This window comes from Miniopterus natalensis, chromosome 18, assembly GCF_054644295.1.
Source record: "Miniopterus natalensis isolate mMinNat1 chromosome 18, mMinNat1.hap1, whole genome shotgun sequence".
NCBI lineage: Eukaryota > Metazoa > Chordata > Mammalia > Chiroptera > Miniopteridae > Miniopterus > Miniopterus natalensis.
The window spans coordinates 32939736-32967119 of record NC_142098.1 but is presented as its reverse complement, the minus strand read 5'-3'; the positions used below and the strand labels follow the sequence as shown (position 1 = coordinate 32967119).

General features: G+C 57.1%; 1 protein-coding gene across 4 annotated transcripts; it reads right to left on the bottom strand.

Annotated features, from left to right (window-relative positions):
* Nucleotides 1–440: 440 nt before the first annotated feature.
* On the bottom strand, nt 441–27039 carry KIFC3 (kinesin family member C3). Of its 4 annotated transcripts, XM_087826627.1 has the most exons (20): nt 26847–27039; nt 23944–24086; nt 19749–19887; nt 16622–16824; nt 11711–11776; nt 11082–11225; nt 10715–10954; nt 10049–10222; nt 9367–9514; nt 9154–9284; nt 7933–8044; nt 6517–6698; nt 5564–5668; nt 4238–4368; nt 3493–3616; nt 3149–3278; nt 2835–3064; nt 2417–2551; nt 1866–1974; nt 441–1125 (listed from the first exon to the last, which is right to left on the bottom strand). In XM_087826627.1, exons 1-20 carry the CDS (start codon nt 27010–27012, stop codon nt 1100–1102), a joined length of 2838 nt encoding a protein of 945 aa, XP_087682753.1. In that variant the 5' UTR covers nt 27013–27039; the 3' UTR covers nt 441–1099. The 4 variants fall into 4 exon arrangements, with proteins under 4 accessions (XP_087682753.1, XP_087682754.1, XP_087682751.1 ...); XM_087826628.1 differs by lacking the exons at nt 16622–16824; nt 19749–19887; XM_087826625.1 differs by lacking the exons at nt 441–1125; nt 1866–1974 and having other exon boundaries at nt 2430–3064.
* Nucleotides 27040–27384: the final 345 nt, after the last annotated feature.

Sequence of the window (27384 nt, the reverse complement as noted above, 5' to 3'; positions counted from 1 at the left end):
GTGGGCATCCCTTCTGCTCCTGAGGCAGTAGCTGGTGGTTCAGCTACTGAGCATAGGCTCCCCCAAGGCTGGGACCAAATTAGGCCAACACAACTCCATGGCAGGGGTGGGGGGTTGCCCTGCACTGGTAGTTGGGGTCCTGTAAGCCCTGGGAGCAGGGTGGCGCCCACCTGCAGCCAGTTCACTTGTGGGGACAAGGCCAGGGCCCCAGGCACGGTGTTGCCAAACCTTGGAGGAGCCTTCATTTCCCATCTGTAAGATGGGGGTGACAGCGCTGGCCCCTCCCAGTCTTAGATGTTCAGGACACGCCATCCTTACTTAGAGGCAGGTCTGGAGGGCTGTGGGTGACCAGCCAGCCAGCAGTGGGGAACCAAGAGCACATGCCGATGCCCTGCTCCTGATGACCAGGGGCTCATAATACCCATTCTTTTAGACCACACTTGTGTAAAAAGGCTTTTATTTTAATAAGTAAAAATGGCTAAGTTCCAAAAGTTCTTAAATAGGACTTCAGGGAGAGGAAAATGTCAAGAGGCCAGTGAGCAAGGGGAGAGCCTGATTCCAGATGACGGGAGCAGCAGAATCCCCGCCCTCTGGCCTCCTGCCAGTCATAAATACAGCCCGGCCCATGACAGGCAGGGCCTTGCTCTTATGTACACCAACGAACACTAGATACATGCCCAGTGTGGGGGCCCCCTTGGACTGTCCCTAGGGTGCCCACCAACCAGCCCATTCCCATGGTTCCTGTGCCTCCCAGGGGCTCCTCAGCCACCCACCAAAGAGGGCACCCTGCGGGCTGGGAACGCTGGGCCAGCCCAGCGAGGGCCACCCTCCCAACACTGCTGCCCTCCCCACAAGGGGTCACTCTTGAGGGTCTGGGCCTGCCAGGTGGAGCCGGCCATCCCTGCCCTCCCAGCCCATATCATTTGCACCAAGATCCACAGCTGAGACACCATTTCCTTCTGAACATGTTTCTCATCTTGGGGGAGACAGAAGAGCAGCTCCTCTCTGGCCTCCACCTCCCAGGCTCCCAGCACTACAGCAGGAGCAGGTCAGTGAGGCTTGGGACCCAGCCCCTGGCACGGCAGGGTAGACACATCCATCACACGGGCAATGGCCTTGACTTCCCTGCAGAGGGAAGGGCTTTCATTAGCCTCGGATTAAGAGCAGGAGACAGCCCGGCAGAAGCACACAGACAGCAGGCAGCAGCAGGATAGACCCAGCCCTGAGCAGCAGGTTCCCGGCACAGCCCTACAGCCCAAGGCGGAGGTCAGGCGGCAGGCAGCCCTGGGCCACTGGCCCCACACTCACCTGGAGACTGCAGCCCCAGTCTCAGGCTGAAATCAAAGCAACAGGCGTCTCACTGCTGGGCTTGCCTCGGGCCAGGGCCCCTCAGGACCCTGCTGCCCCTATGCCTTTGTACTCCAAGCACTTGCTGGGCCTTTCTTGTGAGTGAGGCCAAGTTGGGGGCTGGAGGCCTGGATTCACTCTTCATCTGGGACATGGGGTGAGCCCTGCCCTTTCCACCCCCGGAGCTGAGGCCCAGGGCTGGTGATGCCAGACCTGCTTTGAAGGGCATATGGCATGAGCCCAGCCAGCCCAGCCTGGGATACTCAAGTCCTGGGCCTCAAGTCACCAGCCCAGCTAGGAGCCCCTGGAGAGGGGGGGGGTCTTCGATTTCTCCTCTGTAAAATGGACCCAGCACTATCTACCCTAATTCCCAGGGCCAGGGAAGGTTGTGAAATAGGCTCTGGAGAAGTTTAAGAAAATTTTTTTAAAAAGAAAGTAAAGAAAAAGCCCAGTGGCTGTGACTGACCTGTGGGGGAAGCTCACCCACCCACCCACTCACTCCTTCCCTAAAAGCTCACCCGAGGGCTGCAGCCTCCTCCGGATGGAGCCTGGGCGGCTAGTGGTCCCAGAGCTGGGGGCCGAATGGGCTCGTGCTGAGGGCTGTGGTGTCTGGTAGACTGGTTCCCACTGTGGGCGGGGGTGAGCAGGTGGGTGGGGGCTGTGTTGCCCTGCCCCACCCCATGCTTCCCTCCATGCCCCTCCCAGTCTCCTGAAACGTTTCCTCATCTGCAAAGTGGGCACGATGATGGTGCCCTGCTTCAGTTATTTCGAGAGTTAAATGAGGTAATATATGTAAAGTAGTAAACTAGTTACTACTGAGCACCTGTGTGCCAACCTGTGACCCGCCCACCCCCAACCAGCTGAGGATCCCATAGGTACCTCTGAGGCCAAGAAATACGTGGACTAAAGAGGCTACCTGGTTTGGGTTCAAGTTCTGGCTCCAGCCCTTCTGGCATCTCTTCCCCCCCTTCCACTTCAGGCTGTCACCCCTCCCAGAGCCTCCCTCCTGCACCTGGCCTGGAAGTCTCTGACCCAGTGCCCCAGAGAAAGACCTGTGGCATCCCCCTACCTCCAGATGCTCCTGGCTGGACCAGGACCCCAGCTCTGCTCTGCGGGACCCGGGACCCAGCTCCACAGAGCGGACCCTCTCAGCGAACTTGAGGGAGTAGAGGGTCTCGCTAGTGTTCTTCTCCACGGGGGACACCTAGGGGACATGAGGGCTCATTCCCCACCCAAGCCAGCTGCCCCCACAGAACTGGAGGGGGCAGTATGCTCACCAGAGGGCGCTCACGGGCAGGGGACGCTAGCCAAAATGAAGGAACTTGAGAGGCACATACGGTGCTGTGCCAGGTCTGTTGGGGAGGTCCGAGGGGTGCACGGCACTGACTTTGGAGCTGCTGAGGACAAGGGTCCCTTCCCTGCACAGCTTGGGTACCTGGAAGGGGTCTCTGGTCTTGGTGCTGGCCAAGCCCACCTGAGGCCCTCACCTGTACCACCATGAGGGTCTTGCTGTCCCCACTGAGCGAGTCCTGCAGGAGGTAGGTGAGCTTGGAGTTGCGGAAGGGCACGTGGCCCTGGCGGGAGCGCAGAGCAGCGATGACGTCCCCCAGGGCCGACAGTGACTTGTTGATGTGCTGTGCCTCCCGCAGGCGGCTGCCCTCGGCCCCAGACTTGCCCACGCGCTCCGAGCCGGCCAAGTCCACCAGGTTCAGCTTCCCTGTGGGGAGGGCGCCGGGCAGGTCAAAGGCGCCCCGGGGGTGGGTGCCGGGGGTGCACAGGCCAGGCCGCCTTTAGCCCTCACCCGTGGTGCGGAGGCCGGTGCTGCAGTCCACCCCGCGCACGGTCACGATGAGCAGCGCGTGAGAGCGGGAGCTGTGCTCGTTCAGGTTGGTGAACTCCGTGGTGCGGTTGGTGTGGCCGAACTCGAACACCTGGGGGCGGGGCGGGGGCGGGCACAGCTGAGGTACGGCTCGGAGTGGGGCTTGTAATCACCTGCCCCTGAGTACCCGTGAGGGGTGGCACCCTCTGCATTGCACAGAGGAGGAAACAGGCCCAGAGACGCGTGGGGACAAGGCAGAGCCAGGGCAGCTCAGCTCTGGGCGTGGTCTCCCCACATTCCCCTGCCCCGACCCCCCAGCCCCACACCTTGTTGATGTCGTCCACGCTCTGCACCTGGAACTCAGTCAGCCCTGGCACGTACAGCTGCCCGCTGCCGTCTGGGCACAGCCGGATCTCTAGTTTCTCCTGGGGCTCCTGCCCCAGCAGGTCCCTGTGGGGGGTTGGGTGGGGGACAGTCACTCCCTCCTCCCTCGCCCAAGCCAGGAATGTTCCCCCTCCCAATCATCACACCCTCCGAAGCCTCCCTGGACCACTGGGCTAAGCCCCTCCTCCTCTCCCTCCAGCTCCTCCCCTGCACTCGGTCTGCTGAAGGGCAGAGACCAACTGTTCCCCAAAAGGCCTGTGGTGCTGCTACTCCTGGCCCGAGGATGCACTGGCCCCTGCGGGCAGGGCCCCCCACTCTCACTTATCACCACCCGGTGCAACCTGCAGGTGCAGCAAGGACACTTCCAGGGGAAAAGGAGCTCCTCAGTCTGGGAGGCCCAGGGGGGTGCAGAGAGCCCTCCTCCCCCGCCTGCTGGTCGGGGGAGGGGCGTGCGACCAGCAGAGCCCCTTGGCTGAGTCTGGCGTAGAATCCCCAACTCCCTTCTTCAAGGAGAGCCCACTTCCCATCCCACATGACTCTACATGGTCCTGAGAACCACAAAGCTTCCTGGGAGGCATGTGCCCACACCAGGGCTGCAAACCTGAGGGCTGCCCACCTGATAGCCTCAAATCTGAGGGCCTCAGACCTGCAAGCCTCCCACCTGAGGGCTCCCTGGGGGCCGCCCACCTGAGGACCTCGTTGTATATCTCAGCCGCACTGACAGTGATGGTGTATTCCCAGTCGGATGCCTTCTCCTGCACCTCGGAGAAGAGCAGCTGCAGGGCCCTCTGGTTGATGCCTGGGTTCTCAGGGGTCCCCTGAGGACAGAAGCAAGGCCCGAGTGAGCTGGGCCCCTTCCCACCACAAGGGGTGGCCGGTGCAGATGCTCACAGGGTCTCTGTGCTTCCTTCCCCCCCCCCACCTCCAGCTACCCCCTTGCAGGCCAGCCTCCCTGCCTGAAACTCCCATCTGAGTGCTGGTCTACCTCCCAAGCCCCTCCACCAGCCTCAAGCAACTTCATTCACCTCCCTGGGCCTCAGTTTCACACCTTTAAAATGGAACTACCCTGTCAGGACTGCCCTGAGACTTAAAGCAGAGCACCCAGGTGACATGCCCAGTGGGGAACATCAAACAGGGGCTGCTGAGCACCAAATGTGTACCTGGCCCTGGTAAGCCACCTGGAAAACGCATCAGGAACCCAAGATTTCCCTGCTACTGCCCACATGGGGCCCAGTGTCAGGGAGGCCATGAGCCAGGGCAGAGGGGAGACACAAGTGGAGCCGGCAAATGCCCTGGGGCCAGATGAGCTACTGGCCTTCCTGAAAGGAAATCTCACCGGGGCTCCCACTTCCCCTTTGATGGTGCCTCCCACCAAATGGCCCTCTCACTCCTGTCCAAACACCAGAACACTTGCCCTCCTCTTCTACCCAGCGAGCCCCATAGCACCCCCTCAAGAGCTAACAAACCAAAGACACCCAGGGGCCAGCCTTCCATTTTTACCTACAGTCAAGACTCTTCCTCTTCTAGATGCCCCAGTTCCCCATGAAGAGGGGACAGCCACTGGCAGGGAGATGAAGCCCCGCCCTGGGAGTGGCAGGAAAGAGCTAGGCTCCACAAGAGTCTTCACCAGTCTCTCTCACTGCCCAGGATCTCCTCTAGGACGGACACCTGCCCCCATCCATCCGGATAGCCCCAGAGCCCACCCAGCAAGGGGCAGCCATCCACCAGGAGCCCGATAAATGCATATGGGTAATTCAACGAAAACTGGTCCTGAGACTGACTTGCACTTCAGGCCAAGATCCTTCTGCTGCTAGTCTGTTGTCATGACACCCGCCTCTTGTACCCACTGGGACCATCACAGGTGCACTTGGGCAAGGGGCCTCCTCTTCAGGCCTGGTGACTTGGGGGTTGTGAAGACCGAGTGAGGCCAAAACACACTCCCGTAGAACCCCACCAATGGCAGCAAGGGGGTTGTCATTGTCTGAACCCCTGCCCCCTATAGTGGGCACCCACCTCCATTGTGTACGTCTTGCCAGCACCCGTCTGGCCGTAGGCGAAGATGCAGACATTGAAGCCGTCAATGCAGGAGGTGATCAGGGCCTGCACCTCCTGGAACACCTGGGGAGCGGACATGGGTGTAGAGTGTGAGGCTGCCAGGGCTGCTAGGACCAGGGTCCCCCACCAGTTCCAAGTCCAGCCACCTCCCCTGACAGCTGTCTCCTTCAGCAATAATACAGCATGTTATTGTGGACAACTGGCTCACTGCGGAGCAATTCGTGACTAATGAGTCACTTGCACTAGACATCAGTGGTAACCTGGTGCCGAAAAACGGAAGGGAAGGCAAGGTAGTGCTTACTGCCTGCCAACACCTGGAGCTCAGGAGACCCTCCTCCACCCCCAGAAGGCACAGCAAAATGAAGGCAGAGGCCAGTCACATGTGTGGCACCTCCTCCGCCTGCCTGCCTGACAGTGGGCAGAGGACAGGGGCAAAGGTAAAGCCAGGCAGAGACAGCAGAGCACGGGCGAAACAGGCCTGGCAGGTTGGCCCTGGCAGAGATGAGACAAGGGCAGCTGCTGAGACTGCATGCCTCTCACTGGCTGGAGGGACCAGGCTCCATGCTGGCCAGGGTCTTGTGGAGGGGCCATGCTGGTGGGCGGAGCTTTGAGGGTAGGCGAGGCCATGGGTGGGAGGGGCTATTTGGGTGGGAGGAGCCACATGGGTGGAAGGGCTGTGCATGGATTTCCCCTTCCCAACAGACGCTTCTAAAGCCCTGTCTTAGCTTCCCACACTCTTCTCTCCAGAGGGGAACTCTGGCACCCAGGCTTCTCTATCCTGTCTCCCCCATTCACACTTCTTTCTGTCTCCCCTCACCATCTGTCCCTTTCCTGGTGAGTCTGTCTGTGTCCCCCTCTCTCCACTGCTCTCTGTCCCTTCCTCCCACCCCCTACCCAAGAGCCACACTCACATCCTGCTGTGAGGCCCTCGGAGAGAAGACCTTGTCCAGCTCGAAGGATATAGGCTTTCCTTTGTGCAGCAGGTGGATGATGGAATCATCATCAGGGTCGAAGGTCACTGCGTTGGTCGCCTCAGGTCCTTCCCCATCCTCTTTGGTGACTGGCCGGACACGAGCAATCACCCGGATGTTGCCTGGATTGCGTGGGGAAAGAGAGAAAGGTATAGGCCGGGACAAGACCAGACGACTCCCATGCTGGTGTCCACTGGCATCCTAAGCAGGCTAGGGCTTCAGAACTGTGACCAGTCACTCACACTATAGTATGAATTCACTTACTGGTACATTTTCTTCCTGAGCAAACCATTTAAGGGTGGGAACTTCACCTTGGGGACTGAGAGAAAAGGTCAATTGCGGGGGTCATGTGGATGGGAGGAGGGGATGCCAGTCTGGTTGGGATACCAAAATGGACACTCTCTTTACATCTCTGTACTTCAGTTTCCTCATCTATACAATGAGGGGCTTGGGTCCCAGTAAGCCAGGGGGCTTGTTCTATCATTCAGAAAGGGCACTGTGAATGCCAGGATGGGGCCTGGGAATCAGAAGTGTAAACAGGACCAGGCAGCAGGTGGACAACTGGCAGCACACTAAGGGGCACAGGAAACAGGACAGGGACAGGGGTGTTTAGAGGCATGGATCTGATCAAACCACCCCCTTGCTTCAAGCCCTTCAGGGGGATCCCAGTGCTCTTGGAATGAAGAGAAAACTCCCCATCACAGTCAGCATGGGCCCACCTTCCCCCTCCCCCCCCTCGCCTTCACTTGTCCATGCAAACTCACAGTCCAAGTCTCAGGTCTAGCTTTGCCTTCTCCAGGGAGCCCCCAACACCCCCTACTGTCAGATACCCAGGGGCTCTTGGAGCTCCTCCCCAGCCCTCTTAACAGAAACCATGTTGGGTTCTCTGGCTGATTAATGATCACTGTCTGCTTTCCCAGCTCAAGCGAGCACCGTGAGGGCAGAGATGGCATCTGTGGGGCCCACAGCACTATCTCAGTGTCTGGAACAGCACCTGGCACAGGACAGGTTAGCTGCTAAACCTTTGTGCAGTGAACAGGTGCAATCGCAAGCTTGATCAGCCCTAGGTCAGAACAAGTGGCATTCCAGCCACTCCCCGCTCAGTTTCAACACCCGGGGCCTGGAGGTAGCCTGCTATGGACACTGGGCAAGGGCTTCTGAGTTGGACAGATCCAAGTCCCTGACTTCTTTGTGTCTCCGTTCCTTATCCTCAAAGAGGGAAGGACAATAGCTCCTCAATGACAGGGCACAGCTCCAAGGAGTAGTGCTGGGGGCCATGGCGAAAGGCAGGATTACCTCCAAGCTAGGCTGAGGACCCCTATGCTGGGCACCCCCACCAGCCCACCCAGCAGTCACCTTTCAGCCGCACAAGCTCATTGTGGCATTTCTTGCGTAGCTGCAGCTCCCGGCGGTACTTTCGCAGCAGCTCCTGGTTGTTGCTGTTGACCTCCTCGATGGCCTGGCCGATCTGGTGGGGGACACGCAGTGCTGTCAGGGGTCCGGCTCATGGACTGCCTGCCCCCAGGCAGGCCAAGCACTGTCCCCCGCCCTGGGCAGAGTCCTTGACATGTGCTGTCATGTGACAAATTTTCCCAGTAACCCCTCTGGGTAGGTACTGCTACCAGTCCCATTTTACAGAGAAAGAGACTGAGCCCCAGAGAGACTAAGGCAATAGTTCAAGGCTGCCTGCTAAATAAGCAAAGAGCTGGGACTCGGCTTCACTGCACAGCACTCGCACTTGACTACAGATTCGGCTGGACCCAAATCCCAGCTCTACCCTGAGTAGCTCAATGTCTTCAAGCCTCAATGTTCTCATCTGTAAAATGGGAATAATACCATCTAACTCATGGATCTGTAGGAGCTGGTAGGTGAAGATCTCCAAGTTGTATTTCACAGGGGAAATAAGCAATACGCAGAGCACACACCCATATTTTGCCCTTGTGAGTAAGATGCATAGGCAAAAACACATTTCTCACGCTCAGAACGCCCTAGGGAAATGCTGGCAGCGAGGCCGCATTTGGGGAGTGAGTGGCAGAGAAGGGCATCCTTTTCATCTGATGTCCTTGTACAGGGTTTGAACTTCCTACTATGTCCATGTGTTACTGACATAATATTTTAAAGAACTGTTTTTTTTCCTAAAATACATCCGTCTCTCTCCTCTGCAGAGCCGTCGCACGGATTCAAGGAGCGGACGGCTATAAAAGGCTCAGTATGTAGGAGGCACTTAAGAGACCCTGGCTATTCTCATATGGAACAAGCACAGCTTGAAAAATTAAATTAAACCTAACAGATGTTAAGAATATACGTAGCATGTCTGAGATACAAGGATATCTGTAACATGTTTGGGTAGGATATCTGTAACATGTTTGGGTTCAAGAGTCAGAACAAAACAAATGCCCAAATACCTGCCCCTGACCAGACTTTTTCAAACGGGGTCTGGGATGGCAGTGTGTGCTGTGGGGAAGCAGCTGGCTAGAGGGTTCTGTCTGCATTTTGGAGGAGAGCCCTGGGGGGATGCTGCCCTGCTCAAGGGCTCCAGGGCGTGTCCCGGCTCCACCCTCCACGGCCTGCACTCACCTCGGCCTTGACGCTCTTGAGGGCCTCCTGCAGTAGCAGGGGGAAGCCTCGCACCTGCCGCTTGAGCCCATTGTAGTCGTTAGTGAGGGTCCTCAGTGCTGGCTGCAGTGTCAGCAGGTTGGTCCGGACGCCTACAGGGACAGCAGGGGTGTGAGGTGGACAGGGCGAGGGGCCGCAGCTTGGGGCAGGCCAGGGCCCAGGTGGCCGGCTCACCTGCCAGGTTCTCATGCACGGCTTTCATCTCCACCTGGGCTCTGGCAAAGGCCTCCTCGATGGCCCGGTTCTTGTCTTCCTCCAGGGACTGCATCTCCTCCAGCATCTGCCCGTGTGCGCGCTCCAGCTCCGACTCGTACATGGCGATCTGGGGGCCAAGGCCAGAAGGTCAATACACGGGGCTCGGGAGGGAGGGGAGTGGGCGCCAGAAAGAAGCCCTGACTCTACTTACCCCCCCCACACACCTGCATGCACACACACAGGAGGGGTAGGATGGCCTCTCTCTCCCCCATACGGCTGTGAGCTCTGTGCAGCTACTTCCCTACGTTGCCCCAGCACCAACCTGGGTCCTGGCACATAACAGGTGCATAAGCCCCAGAAAAGCAGGGAGAGCATTTGCTACGATCCTGACGAGAGCACCCTTCAGGGAGCATGTGTGCTGAGCCCTGGGAGAAGAACCTTTTGTGAGTCTGTCCCTGAGCCCCACTGTGAGGTAGGTTCAGTGATCACATCATTTTATAGATGACAAAACAGAGACTCAGACAAAACTGGCCCTTGGTCACACGGTCAGCGGGAAGAGGAGGGTCCAGAACCTGGGTCTGTTGCGCTGTACCAAAGGCTGGCCTCTGCTCCTTGTACGTGATCCCCGCCAACCACACGCGCCCCCGGGCAGCCTGCACACCTGTGCCCGGAGCTGTGCGGTCAGCTGGTGCGAGCTCTGCAGCTGCTGCTCCATCTCCTTCAGCACCTGTCTCTGCATGGCCACCTGCTCCTGCAGGTGCTGGTTCCGGGTCTGGGACTCATTGAGGGCCTGCTTGGTCTTGGGCGACTCCACCTCCACCGTTTTGATAACATACTGTGAGGTGAGAGAGGGACAGGAGCATGGAGGCGTGAGGGTGCCTTGACCTCACTCTGGGGCCCTGAGACGAGGCTGGCCTGGGGAGGGGACCCTCAGGGACATCCCACCAAAAGCCCCTGAAAAAGCTAGAGACACTGCAAGGTCCCGGCTTTCCAGAATGCTGCAAGGGCCTCCTGGAACCTTCTCATCTTAATGAGCCCGCTATGAGCCTAGGTGTGGCCCCAGCCTGGGCACAGAACAGCCAAGAGCAAAGATGAGGGCAAAACCCAGTGATGCCCTATGCCCATGCTTGGCCTGCAGTGAGCACCTCAGGCATCGGTTGCCAGGTGCCTACCCCATGCCTGGCCCTGGACAGCAAGCGGGGGAAGGGGCCAGAGACAGGCTGAGGGCAGGCTTGGAACCCTGCCTTCAACCACTCACACCGGCTCCTACATGCCAGCCCTGCCCTGGGCACCAGTGGCTGCGCGCCGGGCCGGCCCAGGCTCGCACCTTGATGGGCGGTGACTGGGCCCGCAGGCTGGCGATGGTCTCGTGGCTGTCGCGCAGCCGCCGGCTGAGCCGCTCCTCCTCCTGCGCCTTCTCGGCCAGGCAGTCCTTGAGCCGCAGCTCCACCTCGGCCAGCCGGTCGGTCTTCTGCTGCACCTCCAGGTTCAGCTCCGACAGCATGCTTTTGTTCTCCGCCACCTCCAGCTGGAGCTGGGACAGCTTGTCCCGGAGCTGGGCGCTCTCCTGCAGCCGGGACACAGGGCCGGGACCAGCGTGGGGCAGGCAGGCAGGGAGGCAGGGGGTGCCGTGAGGAGCTGGGGTCCCCCGTCGGGAGCGGGGGCCCTCTGGGACCCCCTGGTCCCGCGCTCACCTGGCTGTGCTCGCAGCCTGCGCAGGGGGCCGCCAGCTTGGCGCGCAGCTCCTGGAGCTCGGCCTCGCAGCGCCGCATCTCCTGCCGCAGCCGCTCGTTCTCCACCATCAGCAGGTCCCGGTGCTTCTCCAAGTCGGTGCCTCCCTGCAGGGTCAGCCCGGGGCGTGTGGCCAGGGCAGCCCCGGGGGAGCAGCGAGGGGTGGGGCCGAGAGAGTTGGCAAGGGCAGGGGGGCGAGGGGCGGGAGAGAGGGGAGGAAAGAGAAAGGAAGGGGAGCCCGGGAGAGAAGAGAGGGGGGCTCAAGGGAGAGGTAAAGATAAAGGCAGAGGGAGAAAGGTGGAGAAGGCTCGTGAGGCAGGACTGCTCCCAGCAGCACCCCACCCCTTTCCCTGAGTGTGAGAGTAACGAGAGAAGTCACATTTATACAGAGTTCACACTCCTATATTCACCTCCCTCCCCTGGGATCACATGGCCTCTGAAGACCTAGTGACTGGTGATAAGGACTCCAGGAGCATTTCCAAGATGGGATGCGGGCCCCACTCAGGCTGCAGGGGGTCACACCTATCGTCCAGAGGGGCAGGCTGCCTATCAGTCCCCCTCTGCCCTACATGGGATGCGTTGGTGGCCTCACCAGCTCTGATCGGAGGCGGTTCACTTCCTGGGCCTGGCTGATGAGCTTCTCCTTCAGGCTTTCCACCTGCCAGCACAAAGCCAAGGTCACAATGAGCCTTGCTCACCTCCTGCCCACAACCAGGCTTCGGCCCCAGTCCTCTCTGTGTCTGAGCATCAGGCCACACCTGGAACTCCAGATAAGCGACACCTGGACTGGCCCTGACAGCCTTCAGCACTCTCTTCCATGGCAGAATCCAGCCAGCTTAGGCTCTCAGGAAATACGGGGGGCAATCAGCAGAGGTGACCCCCACGTCATCCCAGGCTCACACCAGGGGCAGCTCACAGGGTGATTCAGGAGGCTGGCCCTCAGGATGCCTGCCTTGCACAGGTCCCTGCCAAGGCCTGTATCTACTTTTGTATTTGTGATTTTGTATTCTTTTTCTTAAAAGGGCCCCCAAATTGTATAAACTGTAGGCACTACAAAACCAGGATCTGCCCTGGCCATCCTAGGATGGCGACCCCTCCTGGAGCTGCCCCCCAGGCAGCTCCACAGACCTTGGTTCTGCATCAGGAACCTCTCCTTGGAAAATAACCCAAAACACAGATGAAGACTTGGGCACCAGCACGAGCTTGTTGGCAGTGTTATTTGCGAGTGTTCTGTGACTTCCCCACACCTTTGTCAGATTCACCCCATGGAGGTTTAAGAGGTGCAGTTCACACAGCAGGCCACAAAACACTGCTCTTATTTCTAAACAACAGGTGACAAAGTCCCCTGCCTCCAGGGGCCAGCCAGGTAAGGCAGGTGAGGGGCAGTGCAGGACTGGACGCCCAAGATGCACCTGAAGGAGGCAGCCACCATGCACTCCCCAAAGACTCGGGCCAGGGGGACACAGGCTCAGTGTCACCAACCTTCTCACCTTTCAAGAGAGGCCAGACACTGGAGTTTTGGGGGAGGGCGGGTTAAATCTCCAGACTTTAATGGCTGAGGTGCTCAGTCTTCCCGACCTGGAGAAGGCAGCGGAACCACAAGGCGAGCCTCTGCCTCTCAGAGCTGGCTGGGGAGGGAGCCAGCCATGAGCTCCACCCCCCACCCCCCCACAGAGGCAAAGGCTGTGTGACACCAGCACCATCACTCATGGCTGGGGACCAGGATTCCAAGACCCAGACCCAGAGAGGAGCTGGGAGGCCCAACCCGGCTGCCCAAGTCCTCCTGGTGGCCAAGCAGGTGCCCTAAGGGCACAGCCAGGTGAGCAGAGGACCAGGGTGGTCCCGGAGGGCTCCATCCCTAACAGCCCCTCCTAGCAATGTGCTGGGCCATGGACCATGCGGGGTGGCAAAGCTCGCGCCACTTCTCCCCACGCTCCTGATACCCCCTTCTCTTAAGGGCCTGGTGGGAGGAGTGCTCAGCTCCTTGGCCCCAGAGGGGAGTGAGGGACAATTTGCACAAGGCAGCATTTCATTCCTTAGTCACAAAACTGGGAATCGCCAAACACCCAGCCTTGGAGGAAGGGTCAGGTCCCTTACATAGGTGCACACAGAGGCTATCATGTAGTCATTAGCTGTGTTTCCCAGGAATTTTAAAAGACACAGGGAAAGGTTTCCCCAACACAGTAAGTAAAAAAACAAAACAAAAAACCCAAAACAAAGCTGTGCGAGCAATACCAAGAAGTAGGCCAATTCTTTATGCTTTTCAGTAATTTTTAAGCCTCAAAGAATTATGTATTCCTTTCACACTCCCTTCACCCTGAAATACTTCCTTTGGAAAGGATGGGGTCTCCCCACCCCATTGCCCTCCTCCAGAAATCACCCCAGGACGGTCCATGTGCACAGAACTGGCAGCCCAGACAGGCTGTGTCCTCAGCACGGGCCGGGTATGCTCTGACCTCGCTTGTCCCCATCGCGCTGCCTGGTACTCAGACCTCGATGCAACGAAAGTGGGGTTTCCCAGTGTTTGCTCAGGGGGTCAGGACGCCCGCCTACCATCTGTCTGCAGAACAGGCTCCTGTTTCTTGCATCACAATTGGAACCCTGGGTGCTCCCGCGCTCTGCCTAGAACTCTGAAGGGTGCCCCAAAAGGAGGTGCCTACAAAGCAGGCGGAGGGTGTGGGTGGGGGTTGAGGGAGAGGCTATAGAAGACTCCTTCGGTCAGAGATGTCAGATACTCAGTCATCTCCCGGCTTCTCTAGGGCAGCAGGGGGACACAGTTCAACACTGCAGGGTGGCAGTGACGGCGCCCTGGCAGGCAAGCTCCTTTTGGGGCTGGGAAGTTAGAAGCTGGGCTGCCCAGGAGTGGGACCCTCGCCCTCTGCCCAGAGGGGTCTGCTTCTGGAGGGCCTGGGCAGTGGGGGAAGGTGCCAGGAGTCCCTGAGGCAGGAAAACATTGAGCAAGAAAGAGACAAGCGGGGCCTGGAAGGTCTGCAGACACTCCACTGCTTCACCTTCAACTTCCCCTCTAAGAAGGAACTAGGTTTTGCTAATTAAGGGAGAAAACATTTTTTTTAAAACTTGTTCAAAGTCACAAAAGACCGTGTATTATTATGATTTCATTTACATGAAATGTTCCCAAAAAGGCAAATCCATAAAACAGAAAGCAGATCATTGGTTGCCAGAAGCTGGGGGGAGGGGAGTGACTTAGATCTTTTTGGGGTGATGAACATGCTCTGAAACTAGACAGTGGTGGTGGCCGGGTCACTATCTTAACATACTTAAGACCATTAAGCTATATACCTATAAAGGCGTGAATTTTACAGTAAGTGAACTATATCTCAGTAGAGCTCTTTAAAAACAAAACAACACATTTGAAAAGTGAGGAGCCTGGCCTTCTACGCTGGGGAAGGCCAGGGAAGGAAGCGCTGCTGAGAGCCCTCGCCGTGGCCAGATGTGTGGGCGCTGCACCAGCCCCGCGGCCCCTCCAGCAGTGCCCGGTGCCACGTTCCAGCTGCACAGGCCTTGGCTCCGCCCTTATACAGTCAGCCCAACCTCAGACTAAAAATATGGGGGGGGGGGGGGGGGAATTCCAGAAAGTTGGTCCCTGAACAATACAGTATAACAACTATTTTCACAGCATTTGCATTAGGTATTATAATTAATCTAGGGATGATCTGAAGTGTATGAGAGGAAGTGTGTAGGTTATGTGCAAATACTAAACCAATTATTTTATTATTTTTTGTGAATTCTTCACATGAGGGTATTTTTTCCATTGCTTTTCAGAGTGTGTGGGGGTGGGTGAGAGAGAGAGAGACATCCACTGGTTGCCTCCCACACAGGCCCTGACCAGGGCTGGGGAGGGACCCGCAACCCAGGTACATGCCCTTGACTGAGAATCGAACCTGTGACCCTTTGGCTCTCAGGCCAACGCTCTAACCACTGAGCCCCACTGACCAGGGCTAAGCCATTTTATATAAGGGATTTGAGCATTCGAGGACTTTGGTATCCCCATGTGGGGGGTCCTGGAACCAATCCCCAGTGGATACCAAATGTACTCATCTTGCTCCTTCTGCCACAGTCCCTTTGCACTAACTTGTTCCCTCAGCTCAGAACACATCTCTGCTCTGGGCCACACCTCAGCTCCAGTGTCACTTTCTCAAGGAAGCCATCCCTGACCACCCTCAACAGGTCCTGACCTCCCAGACCAAGCTCCTGGTACAAGCCCTCGTGCCCTGTGTGCCTACCCTCAGAGCCCTTGTTACTCTGCCCACTTGACCTGGGTGCATCCTCCCCCAGACTGCAATAACCATCCTCCCCCAGACTGCAGCCCCACAGGCAAGGGTGTGTCTGTCTCCCTGGGCATCCTCAGCTCTCAGCTCGGTGCTTGTACAATACTGGGCACCCAGCAAACATCTGAGGAAGGCAGGCAAGTGGGCACCACAGGAGCCAACAGTGACATAAAGCTGCCGTGTCAAACCCTGCCTTGAGTAGCCCCTTCACAGGCCCAGAGGCAGCAAACAATGCGGTCAACATGTAAGAGGGAGACACAGGCACCAGGGATGTCCCAAGGAGGGCCACCCAACTCAGCAAGGGGCTGACAGTGGTCAGGACAAAGGGTTCTTGAGAACAGGACACACCTGGGAAAAAATGCTACCTTTAAAAAGTACACAAAAAGAATCTACTGCCCCCAGAACTGAGAACAAGTCACAGTATTCAGTGGTGTCCACTCAAGAGAAGGGCCACGTGCTGGGTGATCACAGAGAAAGAACTTGGCTTCACTCAAAAGTAGGGCTTTGTATGGACCAGGCCCAGATCCAATGCAGGGATGAAGGGGAGAGACAGTGGGGACCTTGGGGAAGTGGGGAGGGTCAGACACAGGCACGAGAGACACACATGACAATGGGATGGGGAGCTGAGCCCAAGGAAAGGGCCCTGGGGCCCAGGTATGGGGAAGAAGAGAATAAAGTCGTCAGGCACCCAGAGGAGGGCCAGCGATCAGCCCCACGGGGTGTGCAGCGCAAGGGCGGAGTCCCCCAGTGTCGTCCTGGCGAGCAAACGAAGGAAACGATTTCACAGCATAAACCTGTGGCTCTCCCTGGCCTCTAGAGGATTGAGAGCTCCCTCCTCCCACACGTGCTCACACCAGCCTCTCCTTTCCCGCTGGTTTTCCACTCGGGCTGCCGAGCAGATGGGGTGCGTTCGGGGTGGGAAGCATCCCTGCACCTTCCTGCTCCTCTCACATCTACACATGCCGCCCGTCATTGGAGAGGTAGGTCCTGGCCCCTGGGAACCATGAGGAATGGGGCACAAGGCTGACCAGGTCAGGAGGTCCAGGCCTCTGACTCTCGCCACCTCACCCTCTTGTGCATCCCCAAGCCAGGAGAGGAGACCGCAGCTGTCCGTATTGCCGGTGGCCTGGTGGGTTCCAGGTGACCCGGGCGATGTCCTCCAACCTGCTCCACGGTGGGCAGTGGCCTCTGCCCGTCCCATCCTCCCCAGGTACCTGGTTCTGCAGCTGGGTGGATGTGGCTTGCTGGTCACTGTCTTGGAGGGCCAGCCTCTCCCGTAGGGCTGCCAGCTCCTGCTGCAGCCGGGCCTTCTCCTCCTGCGGCTGGGGCATGGCCTCCACCATCCTATGCACCATGGGGGCCGCACCTGGCGGCCCCGACAGGCTCGAGCACCTCCCGCTGCCAAAGAGCCGCCCACCTATGAGCAGAGCAGTGGCCGATCAGCAGGGCAGCAGAGGTCCCACCCTGGCCGAGGAGAGGGGGCCGTCCCTGCAGGGCCGCCCAGACCACTGGGGACAGAGGGAATGCAAGCAGAGGGGGTGGGGCAGGGCGAGGGCTGGGGGTTAGCCGTGCGTTAGCAACAGGACTCCAAGGCCCGCCTCGGAGGAAGCCACTTCAGCGGGCAGCTCATGGGGGACTGAATCGCCTGGATCAGGACGCAGGAAAGCGACTTTCACTGAATTCTGCCTTCGAATCTTGGGTTCCAGGTTTGAGGGGCGCTATCCTCTCCATGGCTGGCCTATAAGTCATCGAGGCTGAGGAGTCGGGGCTACCTCCTCATTAAACACTATTCTTGGGGGAACATGATTTCTTTAAACCCCAAACCCTCTCCAGAGTAGAGAAGAGAGGTGGGGGCTCTCACCCCAGGGAGCAGTCACCTGCACACTGAGAGGGAGCAAAGGGAAAGGTGGGCACGTGCCAGGGACAGACAGACCAGGACACGGAAACAGACATAGCACGTGGACAGGAACACAGATAGGCCTGCTCTGGGGTGGACACCTGCCCTGGGGGGGACCGAGGGCAGGGGCCGCACAGGCGGGAGGACTTGTTAATATGGTGGGGGGTGGGCTGACTCCCCCTGAGTCCTCCCCCAGTCGCAACCTTCCACTGTGCCGCCAGGAGCAGGAGACAGGCACACAGATGGGAGGAAGGACAAAGGCACGGAATCGAGGCCTGTGACCCAGGAGGCTTGTCAGAGCTTGCTTCGAGGGCACCAAGAACGGCCACGGTCTCTGCAGGTGGGGAGTTGGCAAGGAGCTCGGGAGGTCGGAGAGATGGTGGAGGAGAGGGTCGAAGGGCAGGGGACCTGCCTCCCCTCCAGCAGCCCAGCCCAACCCGGGCACTGGCCAAAGCCCCAAGGACAGAAGGGAAGTGTCCAAGAGCGAAGTGTCCGAGAGGGACATGGAGGAGCAGCATCTGCTGGCCGCGAGCCTCCATTTGGCTCCCCACCAAGAGGGGGAGGTCCCTGGAGCTGCAGCCCTGTGGGCGGGCCTGGGGGGCTCCCAGAGTTTGTGAACAAAGCCACCTGCTCCTGAAATCACACCCCCCACTGGCAGCTTTGACCCACGGGAGGCAGCAAGTGTGCTCGCTGAGGCTGAGACGGCAGAGATGCTGCATGCAGCTTGCGTGCTGGGCTGGGGCCCAGAGTGTGGAGGGAGCAAGTCCCCGCTGGGCAGATCAGTTTGGCACCATCCCAGGAGGGGTAGACAGTGCGAAGTCCCTGCCCCCACTCTAAGGAGAGCAGGCAAAGCACACACAGGCTGGCTTTTCCTTTCCTCCCAACCCCTTGGGATGACTGACTCAAGACCCTCTAGAGAGCTGGAGCAGGAGCAGTCACTGGTTGGCTAGTGGCCCTGGCCATATGGCCTGCATGTGACATAGCGTGCATGTCACACACAGTTGGCCAAGTTTCTGCTCTATTCTGGAGAGAGTGAGGTCAGAAGGATGCTTCCAGGGCTGCATGGGACCAGTATGGCTCTCAGCTCTTTGCACACTGCCATGGGGTGGGGGTGGAGGGGATGCCCCAGACTCTAGGGCCAGAGCTGCTTCTGCCACTGAAGAGGTGTGGGAGAGGCCCCACAGGGTCTTCCTTTGTGAAATGGGGACAACAGTCCTTGCCCAAAGAGGCACCCTTGGGACAGGAGCCTGGACACATGAGAGATGAGCGGGTGTGGGTGGATGCTGCCTGACAGGGCACTGCTTGTATCACAGAGGTTCTGAGATACCCCAAGAGCCCACGCCTGGTGGGGTTCGTCCCGATCTCAGCACAGTGCCCATGTGCCAGGGGAACTGAGAGGGGGCCTGGGAAGTGCTCCCCGGGGAGAAAGGACCTTGAAGAAACTAAGGGACAGTGGCAGATCAAAGGGGCACTTGGGAACAAGCTACTGAACAGGCTCTTACATGGAAGAGGCTGCGCACCTCTTGGTATGTCAGCTTTCAGGACTGACCATGCCTGGCCCCAGCGACCAAAGTCAGTCCTCATTCTCGACTAGAGTTGGCCTCTCTCTCCTGAGCTAATGAGAGCCCATTGGACTGGCTGGACGATGCCCCCCTTCCCAAGACCTGTCTGCCCAGACCTTGGCCAGACTCCGACACCTGCTACTGAGCAGGAGTGCCCGGCGCAGACGGGCGGATGCAGCTCTGGCACGGACTCGGAGGAGGGATTAGACACTTCCACCGCAAGGCAAGTTCAGACACACGAATCAACGTCTGGTGACAGGCGGAGGAAACCAAGAGAAAGACCGACCCCTTTTCCCACACATTCTTGGCCTCCCCGTTGGGCTCCTTGAGGATGCTCCTTCCCAGTGATCACTGTGCTCAGGCCTCCCTCTGGGGAATCTCAGGAAGGGGGTCTGTAGAATCTTCCAGAACGAGTTAGCCTTGCCAGAGAAGAGTGGAGCTACCAGCTCCTTTCCCAGCTTCAAGGCAGCAGAATGAGGCCCTGTCCTAGGGTCTCTGGGTCCCCAGTGGACCCACAGATACAACGGTAAGTGGTCAGGCCTCTGTCTGCAGGCAGTGCCATCTCTGAGCTGCCACCGTCGCCCTGCTTTAGACAGGCACTGGGGAAAAGACAAAAAGCGGGGAAATTCAACCCCAGCCCATGCGAGCCAAAACCTCTTATCACCGAGTGGGGCCCTGGTGGCACTGGGAGGAGGGTGTCCCAGGAGGAGGGCTGGGCATGCTGGGGGTCTCTGAGTTCCATGTCAAGGCGTCCAGGACTTGGATGGGCCACCTCCAGGTAAGAAGGACAGTGTGTGGGGACAGCTCAGACGCCACAAGCACCTCCCCTCAGTGCCAGCTTTAGCCAGGGCCGTCCCAGGTCAGTGGGCAGACCTCCTTTACCTGTATTCTCTACATTCATCGTGCCACCAGCTTCCTGGGCCTCCCGGCCCCGCCCGGGGGCCGGCGCCTGCCTCTTCAGGAGCTTCTCTTCTTTCGTCCCCTGACTCTTGCTCTTGCACCCCTTGTCCTGCAGGGCCTGCTGCCAAGACACAACCAGAATCCTCACGTGAAGGGGACTGCAGTGGGGAGGGACACTGCTGACCCTGAGAACGTGCACTCCTGGAGCTGACAAGGACCAGGGCCCGGCAGGTCCATCCCTCACTGTGCGGGCCAGGGACAACAGGCCTGGAGTCTGGAAGAAAACGTGCCCTGATGCTACGGCAAGACAGTGGCAGCATGTTGCCCTGGTCCCCATGGGCAGCTGGCCCTCTCCACCAGCAGAAAGGTTCTTGGGCACTTAGAAATCCCCAGCTACGTCCACTCGGCCCTACAAGGCATGAATCACCGGTGCAGCAGCCAGCTTGACTCAGGCACATGGCAATCTCAGGGCAACTCCCCCATGATGCCAACCGCCCCCACCTCCAGATGGCACCAGCCTGGAGCAGCCAAGGAGGGGGCACGCGGGTCCACACAAGCAGGGGAAGGTCATAGCCCACCCCACCATGGCCATCTAGGGACCACAGGACCCCGTCTCCTAGTCAAAGAAGTCTGGGTGGAGCAGGCAGGGAGCAGAAGGGGAGGGGCAGCCAGTCTCCTCCAGAGCAAGTCACCCGCAGCTCACACAGAAAGCCGTCCAAGGTGAGAACCTCGAGTAAAGTGCGATCCCATTTGAGGATAATCGAAATAAAATACACCTCAGAAAAAAATCAGGGAAATACAAAGAGAGTGGTTCTCTCTGGGAGGTCGAGTGAGGAGAAACCTGATGCATCATTTAAACAGAATGCGGGAGGAAGGGAAGGAGGCTTTACGTTGCACTCTGAACCTTGCTGGGGTTTGCATTTTTAACCTTATGAACATCTACAGCGTTTGGTTTGTGTTTTAACATCAACAGAAATTATCTGGGAAGAGAGACTCCGGGCAGGTTTTGTGGGCCCACCATATTCCAAAGAGACAAACGCTATCATTTGAAAAACTCTCAGAGTCTAGAGCCACAAAGGCCTGACTGGCTCCTGCCTCTTGTGAGCTGTGTGGCTCTGAGCAAGTTACTTTCCTTCCCTGGGGCTTCATTCTCCCCATTCTTAAAATAGAAAAGATAACAACCACACAACTTGTAGAGCTGGTATAAAAAGTAACTGTGGCCCTGGCCGGTTTGGCTCAGTGGTTAGAGCATCGACCCAAGGACAGAAGGGTTGTGGGTTCAATTCCTGATCTAGGGCATGTACCTTGGTCGGGCTCGTGCAGGAGGCAACCTATCAATGTGTCTCTCTCGCATCGATGTTTCTCTCTCTCCCCCTCCTCCCTTCCCTCCACTTTCTCTAAAAAATATCAATGGAAAAAATCCTCCAGTGAGGATTAAAAAAAAAGTAACTGTGATACCTTAGGCGAATACTCGAAGTGTCTAACACATAGCAAGAGCTCCATACCAGGGAATGTTATATTATTTCTATAGTCTTCAATTTTCAATTTTTTTACTTTTTATAAAAATAAAGAGAAGCAAAAGGCAACATCACCAGGCTAGTTAGTTCGAAATCCACTCCCTCCCGCTTTCCACCCCATGTTCTACTTGAGGAAGGAGGGTGGAGAGAGAGCCCAGCTCTCGTGTTTAGGAAAATGCTGCCAACTTTATTTCGTCCCCACCCTTTGACCAACTGCCACACCATCACGAGCACGCTTGTCAGCGGTGGCGGCAACGGCCGGCAGCTGGAAGTTTCCATCTGTGGGCCAGAGCAAAGGTTACACTATTTCTGGCCTGTTGGCCAAGCCACAGGAAGGGCAGACAGGCCCCCAGGGGGTTGGGAATTTCTATGGCGTCACCATAGGGATGGCCTCAGGTTTTAGCTGCTTGAGGGGCAGGCGGGGAGGGTCACTAAGCCCACAGTAACCTCCCTGTGCCTGGGTCCCTACTTCGGCCCCACATCCAGGACCTCGAAGCACCTATAACCATAACAGAGCTTGGTGGGGCCCAGAAGATGATAGAAACTGGTTGCTGGCTGAAACTCCTCAGACATCTCCAGCGGATCTGCTGACCCCAGGACTTGGCTGCAACCACAACTAACACCCCATAATCAAAGTGCAAGCACAGAGCCACCGCCCAGCTCAAGGCAGCCAGTTTCTGACCACCTCCTGGTTTAACTACCAATGGCTCAAGTCAGAGAAAAGACGGGTTCTCTGGTTTCTTTAACTGTTTTTGCACCAGACCTGCTTTTCTCATAGAACTCACTGATAACAGGACCATTTGGTTCAGTTTTCAGATGAACCGCACAAGAAAGGCCATGGAAAACCCTGAAGCCCAAAACTATCTCTAAATGAACATCAAGCTCTGGGCCCACGTTCAGATCAAGACTTGAGACCAGCTCTGGCCGGGTGGCTCAGTTGGTTGGAGCGTCATCGCTTACACCAAAAGGTTGCGGGTTCGATTTCCGGTCAGGGCATATACCTAGGTTGTGGGTTTAATCCCCTGTTGGGGTACATACGGGAGGCAACCCATTGATGTTTCTTTCTCTCTCCTTTCGCCTCTCTCTAAAAATCAATAAAAACATATCCTCGAGTGAGGGTTTAAAAAAACACCAAGAAAAATCTTATTTAAAAAAAATGACTTGTGGCCAGGTACCACTGGGGATCAGGACTTTTGTCTGCATGAGGAAGGACATGCTCAAAGGGCACATGTGCTTCCCACACCCCATCCTGCCCTCCATTTGCACAAGTCCCTTCAAGGTGGGTCCTCTCGTGCACAATCTTGCTTGGGCTTGGGGACAGTCTGCCAACACTCCCAGATAACTCTGGCCCTTCACCCTCTGCCTCCACATCCGTGGCCCTTGCCGGTTTGCATTCCTGTTTTTGTGATTATCTGATTGCTCTCCGGCACCTCCACTAGACCGTCAGGTCTATAGCTCTTCTTTGCTGTGTGTCAGCACCTAGCACAGCACCTGGCACAGAGTAAGCACTTCATAAATGTGTGGTAACAAACACATTCATTGCAAAAGTGCAGAACCTGTGCAGTCCCAAAATTACTCAACACTATAGTGGTGAATGTATAGGTATTTAAGGCGCTCACTGCAATCAGAAATAATACAGATGGTCAGAAAAGTCATGGTAAGCCCGGAAGTAGAATATTAGGTGGCAATTTGAAAGAACGAGGTAGTTCTCTGCATGAAGAAATCACCAAGTTTCACTGTTGAAGGAAAGAGCCAGACACAGAATAGTATGTGAAAATAAACAAAAAGGTACAGAAATGTAATTAAGTGGTTGTATGAGAAAGATAAACACTAAACTCTTAATAGTGGATTTCTCCAAGATACAGGACTACAGGAGGCATTCGGTCTCTAGATGTTACATCTCTGCCCTGTGCAAATTCTTTACATCATGTTAGAAAGCTCATCATATTTAGTGATTCAGATCCCAGCTTGCTATGTGACCAGTAGCAAGTTACTTAACCTCTTTAACCTCCATTACTTCATCCACAGAACTGAGATAAAACAGTAACTGTCTTGGGACTGTTACGAGGACTGATGTGAGATATATAATGCACGGTACAGCACCTGGCACAAAGTCAGTGTTCAAGATATAGTAGCTATTATTACTGCTATCATTCTGAATTATTTCTACAAACGAATATACATATATATGTAAAGTCTGTCTTTTGAAAATCACTTGGTGATAACTGCAAGAGAAAAGGACCCAAGTTTTGGAGAAGCCCTCTGCCTAGTTTTGGGTGCCAGCTTTAAACAAGGAAGAACGATATTGCCCCATGGAATCACACCTCCGAGCGGGAATAGACAGCTTCCCTAAAACCTGCCTGTCTTCCTAATAGCTTCAGAGAAGGCCCCACATTTCCCACTTTAACACCTCAGCCAGGGTGTGGCTGAAAAGCTTCAGTCATCTGCTGATACTTTCCCCGAGATAACCTAACAAAGCAAATTGCTCCATCTACACAGACTCGCAGGCGGATGTGAAGTGAGCAGCTTGGCAAAGAGGCACAAGGCAGGTCCCCAGCTCTCCCTCAGAGCTCCTTTCCCCTGAGAAGCCGCTGCAGCTCAGAGGGCCGAGCACACCGGCCTGGCTGGACCCCTCGTGTTTTGGAAGCCCCAGTGCTTACCTGCACGCTCAGGTAGAGCCTGCGGGGGCTCCCGGGGCCAGCACAGTCCACGCTGAGGGCTCGGCACTGAGCTAGGGCTGGGCGAGCTGCACTTCGGACACCAGAGTCCTCATCACCGCCAGCCGAGGTCTCTTTTCCACGCCCTGTCCCAGGACAGAAAGGACAGGTGAGACTCTGACTGCCGGTCATGGACCACTGGGCAAGGCCTCGGCTGCGTTTGGCTTGCACACGCTCCAGCCAACCCAGACACAATGAGGGCAAGACACACATGCTCCCACACGCCTGCCCTGCACGGAGGGAAACCTGGCACTGGACAAGGGCTCCTTTCTTACCGAAAGCTGCTCCAAGATTCTCTACTCTACAGGAGAGCACCTAAGACCCTGCAGTGCTCCCCTCCCTCCATGGTGGCTTTGGAGCTCATGCTTGCTAAAGAGCACCATCTGCAGAGAATAGCCGAAGGAAGCGATGCCAACTGGCTGTGCTAATAGTCAGAGGGCCATGGCTTTATTACCCTGGCTGCCTCTAGGTGGCAATTTCTCCCCTGCCTTCATTAAGCCAACCCCACACTGGGTGGCCTGGTCCCTGGGGCCTGCAAAGGCATATTCAAGACCAGCTAAAGCGCATCCCTTGTGCCTCTGACACACTGCCTCCCTCCCCAGATGGGGGAGAGGACTGATTGTGGTATCAACACCCATCCACCCCACCTCAACTCCCCACCACAACCTGTGGGGCCCAACAAGGTGGGAGGGGCTTGCCTCACAGGGCAACCAGCAGAGCCACCACCCTGGGCTGTGATGACATCCTGAGTGCCAGCCATGGGCCAAGTGCTTTCTAGGTCTTAATGCCCTCCTTGATCCTCAGTTTCCTTGTCAGGAAAATGGGGATAAGGAACCAAACTCACAGTTCTGTGGTAAAGACAGAATGGGTGACACACAGAGAGTGCTCACACAGTGCCAGGTACCAAGAAAGGTGGGGGCTGAGGGGCACCAAGTTGGCCGAGACGCTACCCAGTGGCAGGCACTATGCTTAGCACTTTACACACAGGATTTCATTTGACCTTTGCCTCCAGTTTTTAAAGTGGATAAAAGAGTGTACAGTCATATAATCCTCATAGTACTCATTTGACAGACCTATATGCACATGTACACGCACATGCACACAGAAGACTGTAACTATATGAAATGCTTAGTGACAGGCTCACACCGGCACCGTTTTATTGTGCGCCACAGATACTGTGTTTTTTACAAATTGAAGGCAAGACCCACCACCAGCAAAAAGATAATAGCTTGCTTTATTGTGATATACCCTTTGTTGCGGGGGTCTGTAACCAAGCCCACAACATCTCCACGGTATGCCTGGAGGTGATTTTTATTTTCCTTTCTTTTTAAATCCTCACCCGAGGATATGTTTTCATTGATTTTCAGAGAGAGAGGGAAAGGAAGAGAGAGGGAGAGAGAAACATCGGTTGGCTGCCTCCCATAAGGGCCCCAACCAGGATCAAACCTACACCCTAGGTATGTGCCCTGACCCGGAATTGAGCCTGCAACCTTTCAGTGTACGGACCACGAATGCTCCAAGCAACTGAGCCACCTGGTTAGGGCTTTTATTTCTTATACTTTGTTTTGGGTTTTCGGGTTTTATTTTTTAGCTTTTCAAGGGCACATGTTTTCTTTTGTTTTGGGGTATTTTTTGTTTTTTTTTAACCAGAAAAATACTTGTTCCTATTCCATTTGTAATCCTTAGGACAATCTCGTGGGGTAGGGCCCATCTCCACTTCCTTCCAACTGGGGCTACCTCACCCCAAAGCCCAAGCTTTCCCTGGTGGTCCCCCGGATCATTCCAGCCTCACTGTCCCCTACAGAGAGGCCTTGGAGGGCATCATTGTGGCTGCCACTGATGGCACAAATGTGGTGGGAGAGAGGGAACTGAAGAGGAGTTTACTGGGTGCCCTCTCTGAGTCTCAGTTTCCCCTTCTTTACATGGATGGGCTTGGACCTGATGGCCGTGAGGGATACTGCTAGCTCAGATGGGCTGGTGATCTAAAACCCCTTTCCCTGTAGGTCAAGAACAACAGACGGCAAACACCTGAAGGCATCTCGCCTGAAGACACCTCTCTCCCCTGACACTTCCAGGAAGACCTGCCCAAGCCCAACCTGGGAAAGGGTCAAGGGCAGCTCTCCAGCCCTGACAACCCAGACGATCCAGCCCCAACCCATAATCAAAACTGCCACTCACTTCTTAACATTGGAGGTACCAGGGGACATGACCCAGAAAGGAGAGCTGGGGTTGACAGCTCCCCAGGGGGACAGCGAGGCGGGGAGTGGGCCCAGATTCAGGGACTCCTTCCCTGTCCACCTGCTGTCGGGGCCTCTCCAGAAGCCACCTGGATGGCACCTAAAATCGAGCACACAGCACCCAAACCCCGCCGGCCCGCTCTGGAGCAGCCGCAGTCCACTCCTCCGGCCTTTGGAGGGCCAGCCCGGGCAGGATCAAGTGTCAGCTCCCTGCGCGCCGGGAGCCCGGCTGCCACCTCGACCTACCTTGTTTACCAGCCGCGGGCAGGAACCGAGCGGAGACCCGGAGCCCGGCGCCGGCTGACCGCAGGGCGCCCGGCCCGGCTGGGCTGGCCCCGCGTGGCTGCCGGCAGCGTCCTGCCCCCGCGCTAGGGGCTGCGTTAAAGTGTAACTCGGCGTCCGACCTCTCGGAGCAGCCGGCGCGGGGAAGCGGCCCCGGCGGGACGGACGCTCTGGCTCCACGCCCCGCTCGGCTCCCTGGCTGCCCGACCCTGTAATTTACCTGACAGCCCTGCCTGAGCCTAGGAACTTGCGAGAACCCTCGCTCTCATCTCTGGTATCTGCAGGAAGGAAGGGAAATAAAGAGGCATTTTAAAAATGCGGACTCACCAGTTCTCAGCCTCCCCGGGCCGGTGTGTGGGAAAGGGCGGGCGGCGGGGCTGGCTGGGGCGGGGCGAGCCATCCCCCGCTCGGGCTCCGGGGCCCGGCCCACTCGCCACAGGCCGCGCAGCGAGGGCGTGGCTCCCAGGTTCCAGGTCCGGCGGGACTGGACCATGGCCCGGGGCTCTGCAGCCTCCTCCGGGCGCCCTGCAGCCTGCGGAGAGAGCGAGGGGAGACGAGCTGAACTCCACCGCCGGCCCCGACCCGGGTCTCGGGGGTCTGCGCCAGCCCCCCTGTTCCCCAGGGCCCATGCGGGGTAGGGAGGCTCAGAGGGGGCAGGGAGCCCGGCGGGTGTGTCTGCAGGACAATGTGGAGATCCCACACCTCAGCCCCTCCACTCGGAGCCCGGCAGCCCCACGTGGAGGAAGCTGAGTCAATGGCATCTCTGTAAATCTAATCAGAAGGGACCCTGCTGGTCGCCCGTGACAAGTTAAGTTTATAAACTTGTCAGACTCTCTTAAAGTCAGCCCCTTCGTGTATTCGGACT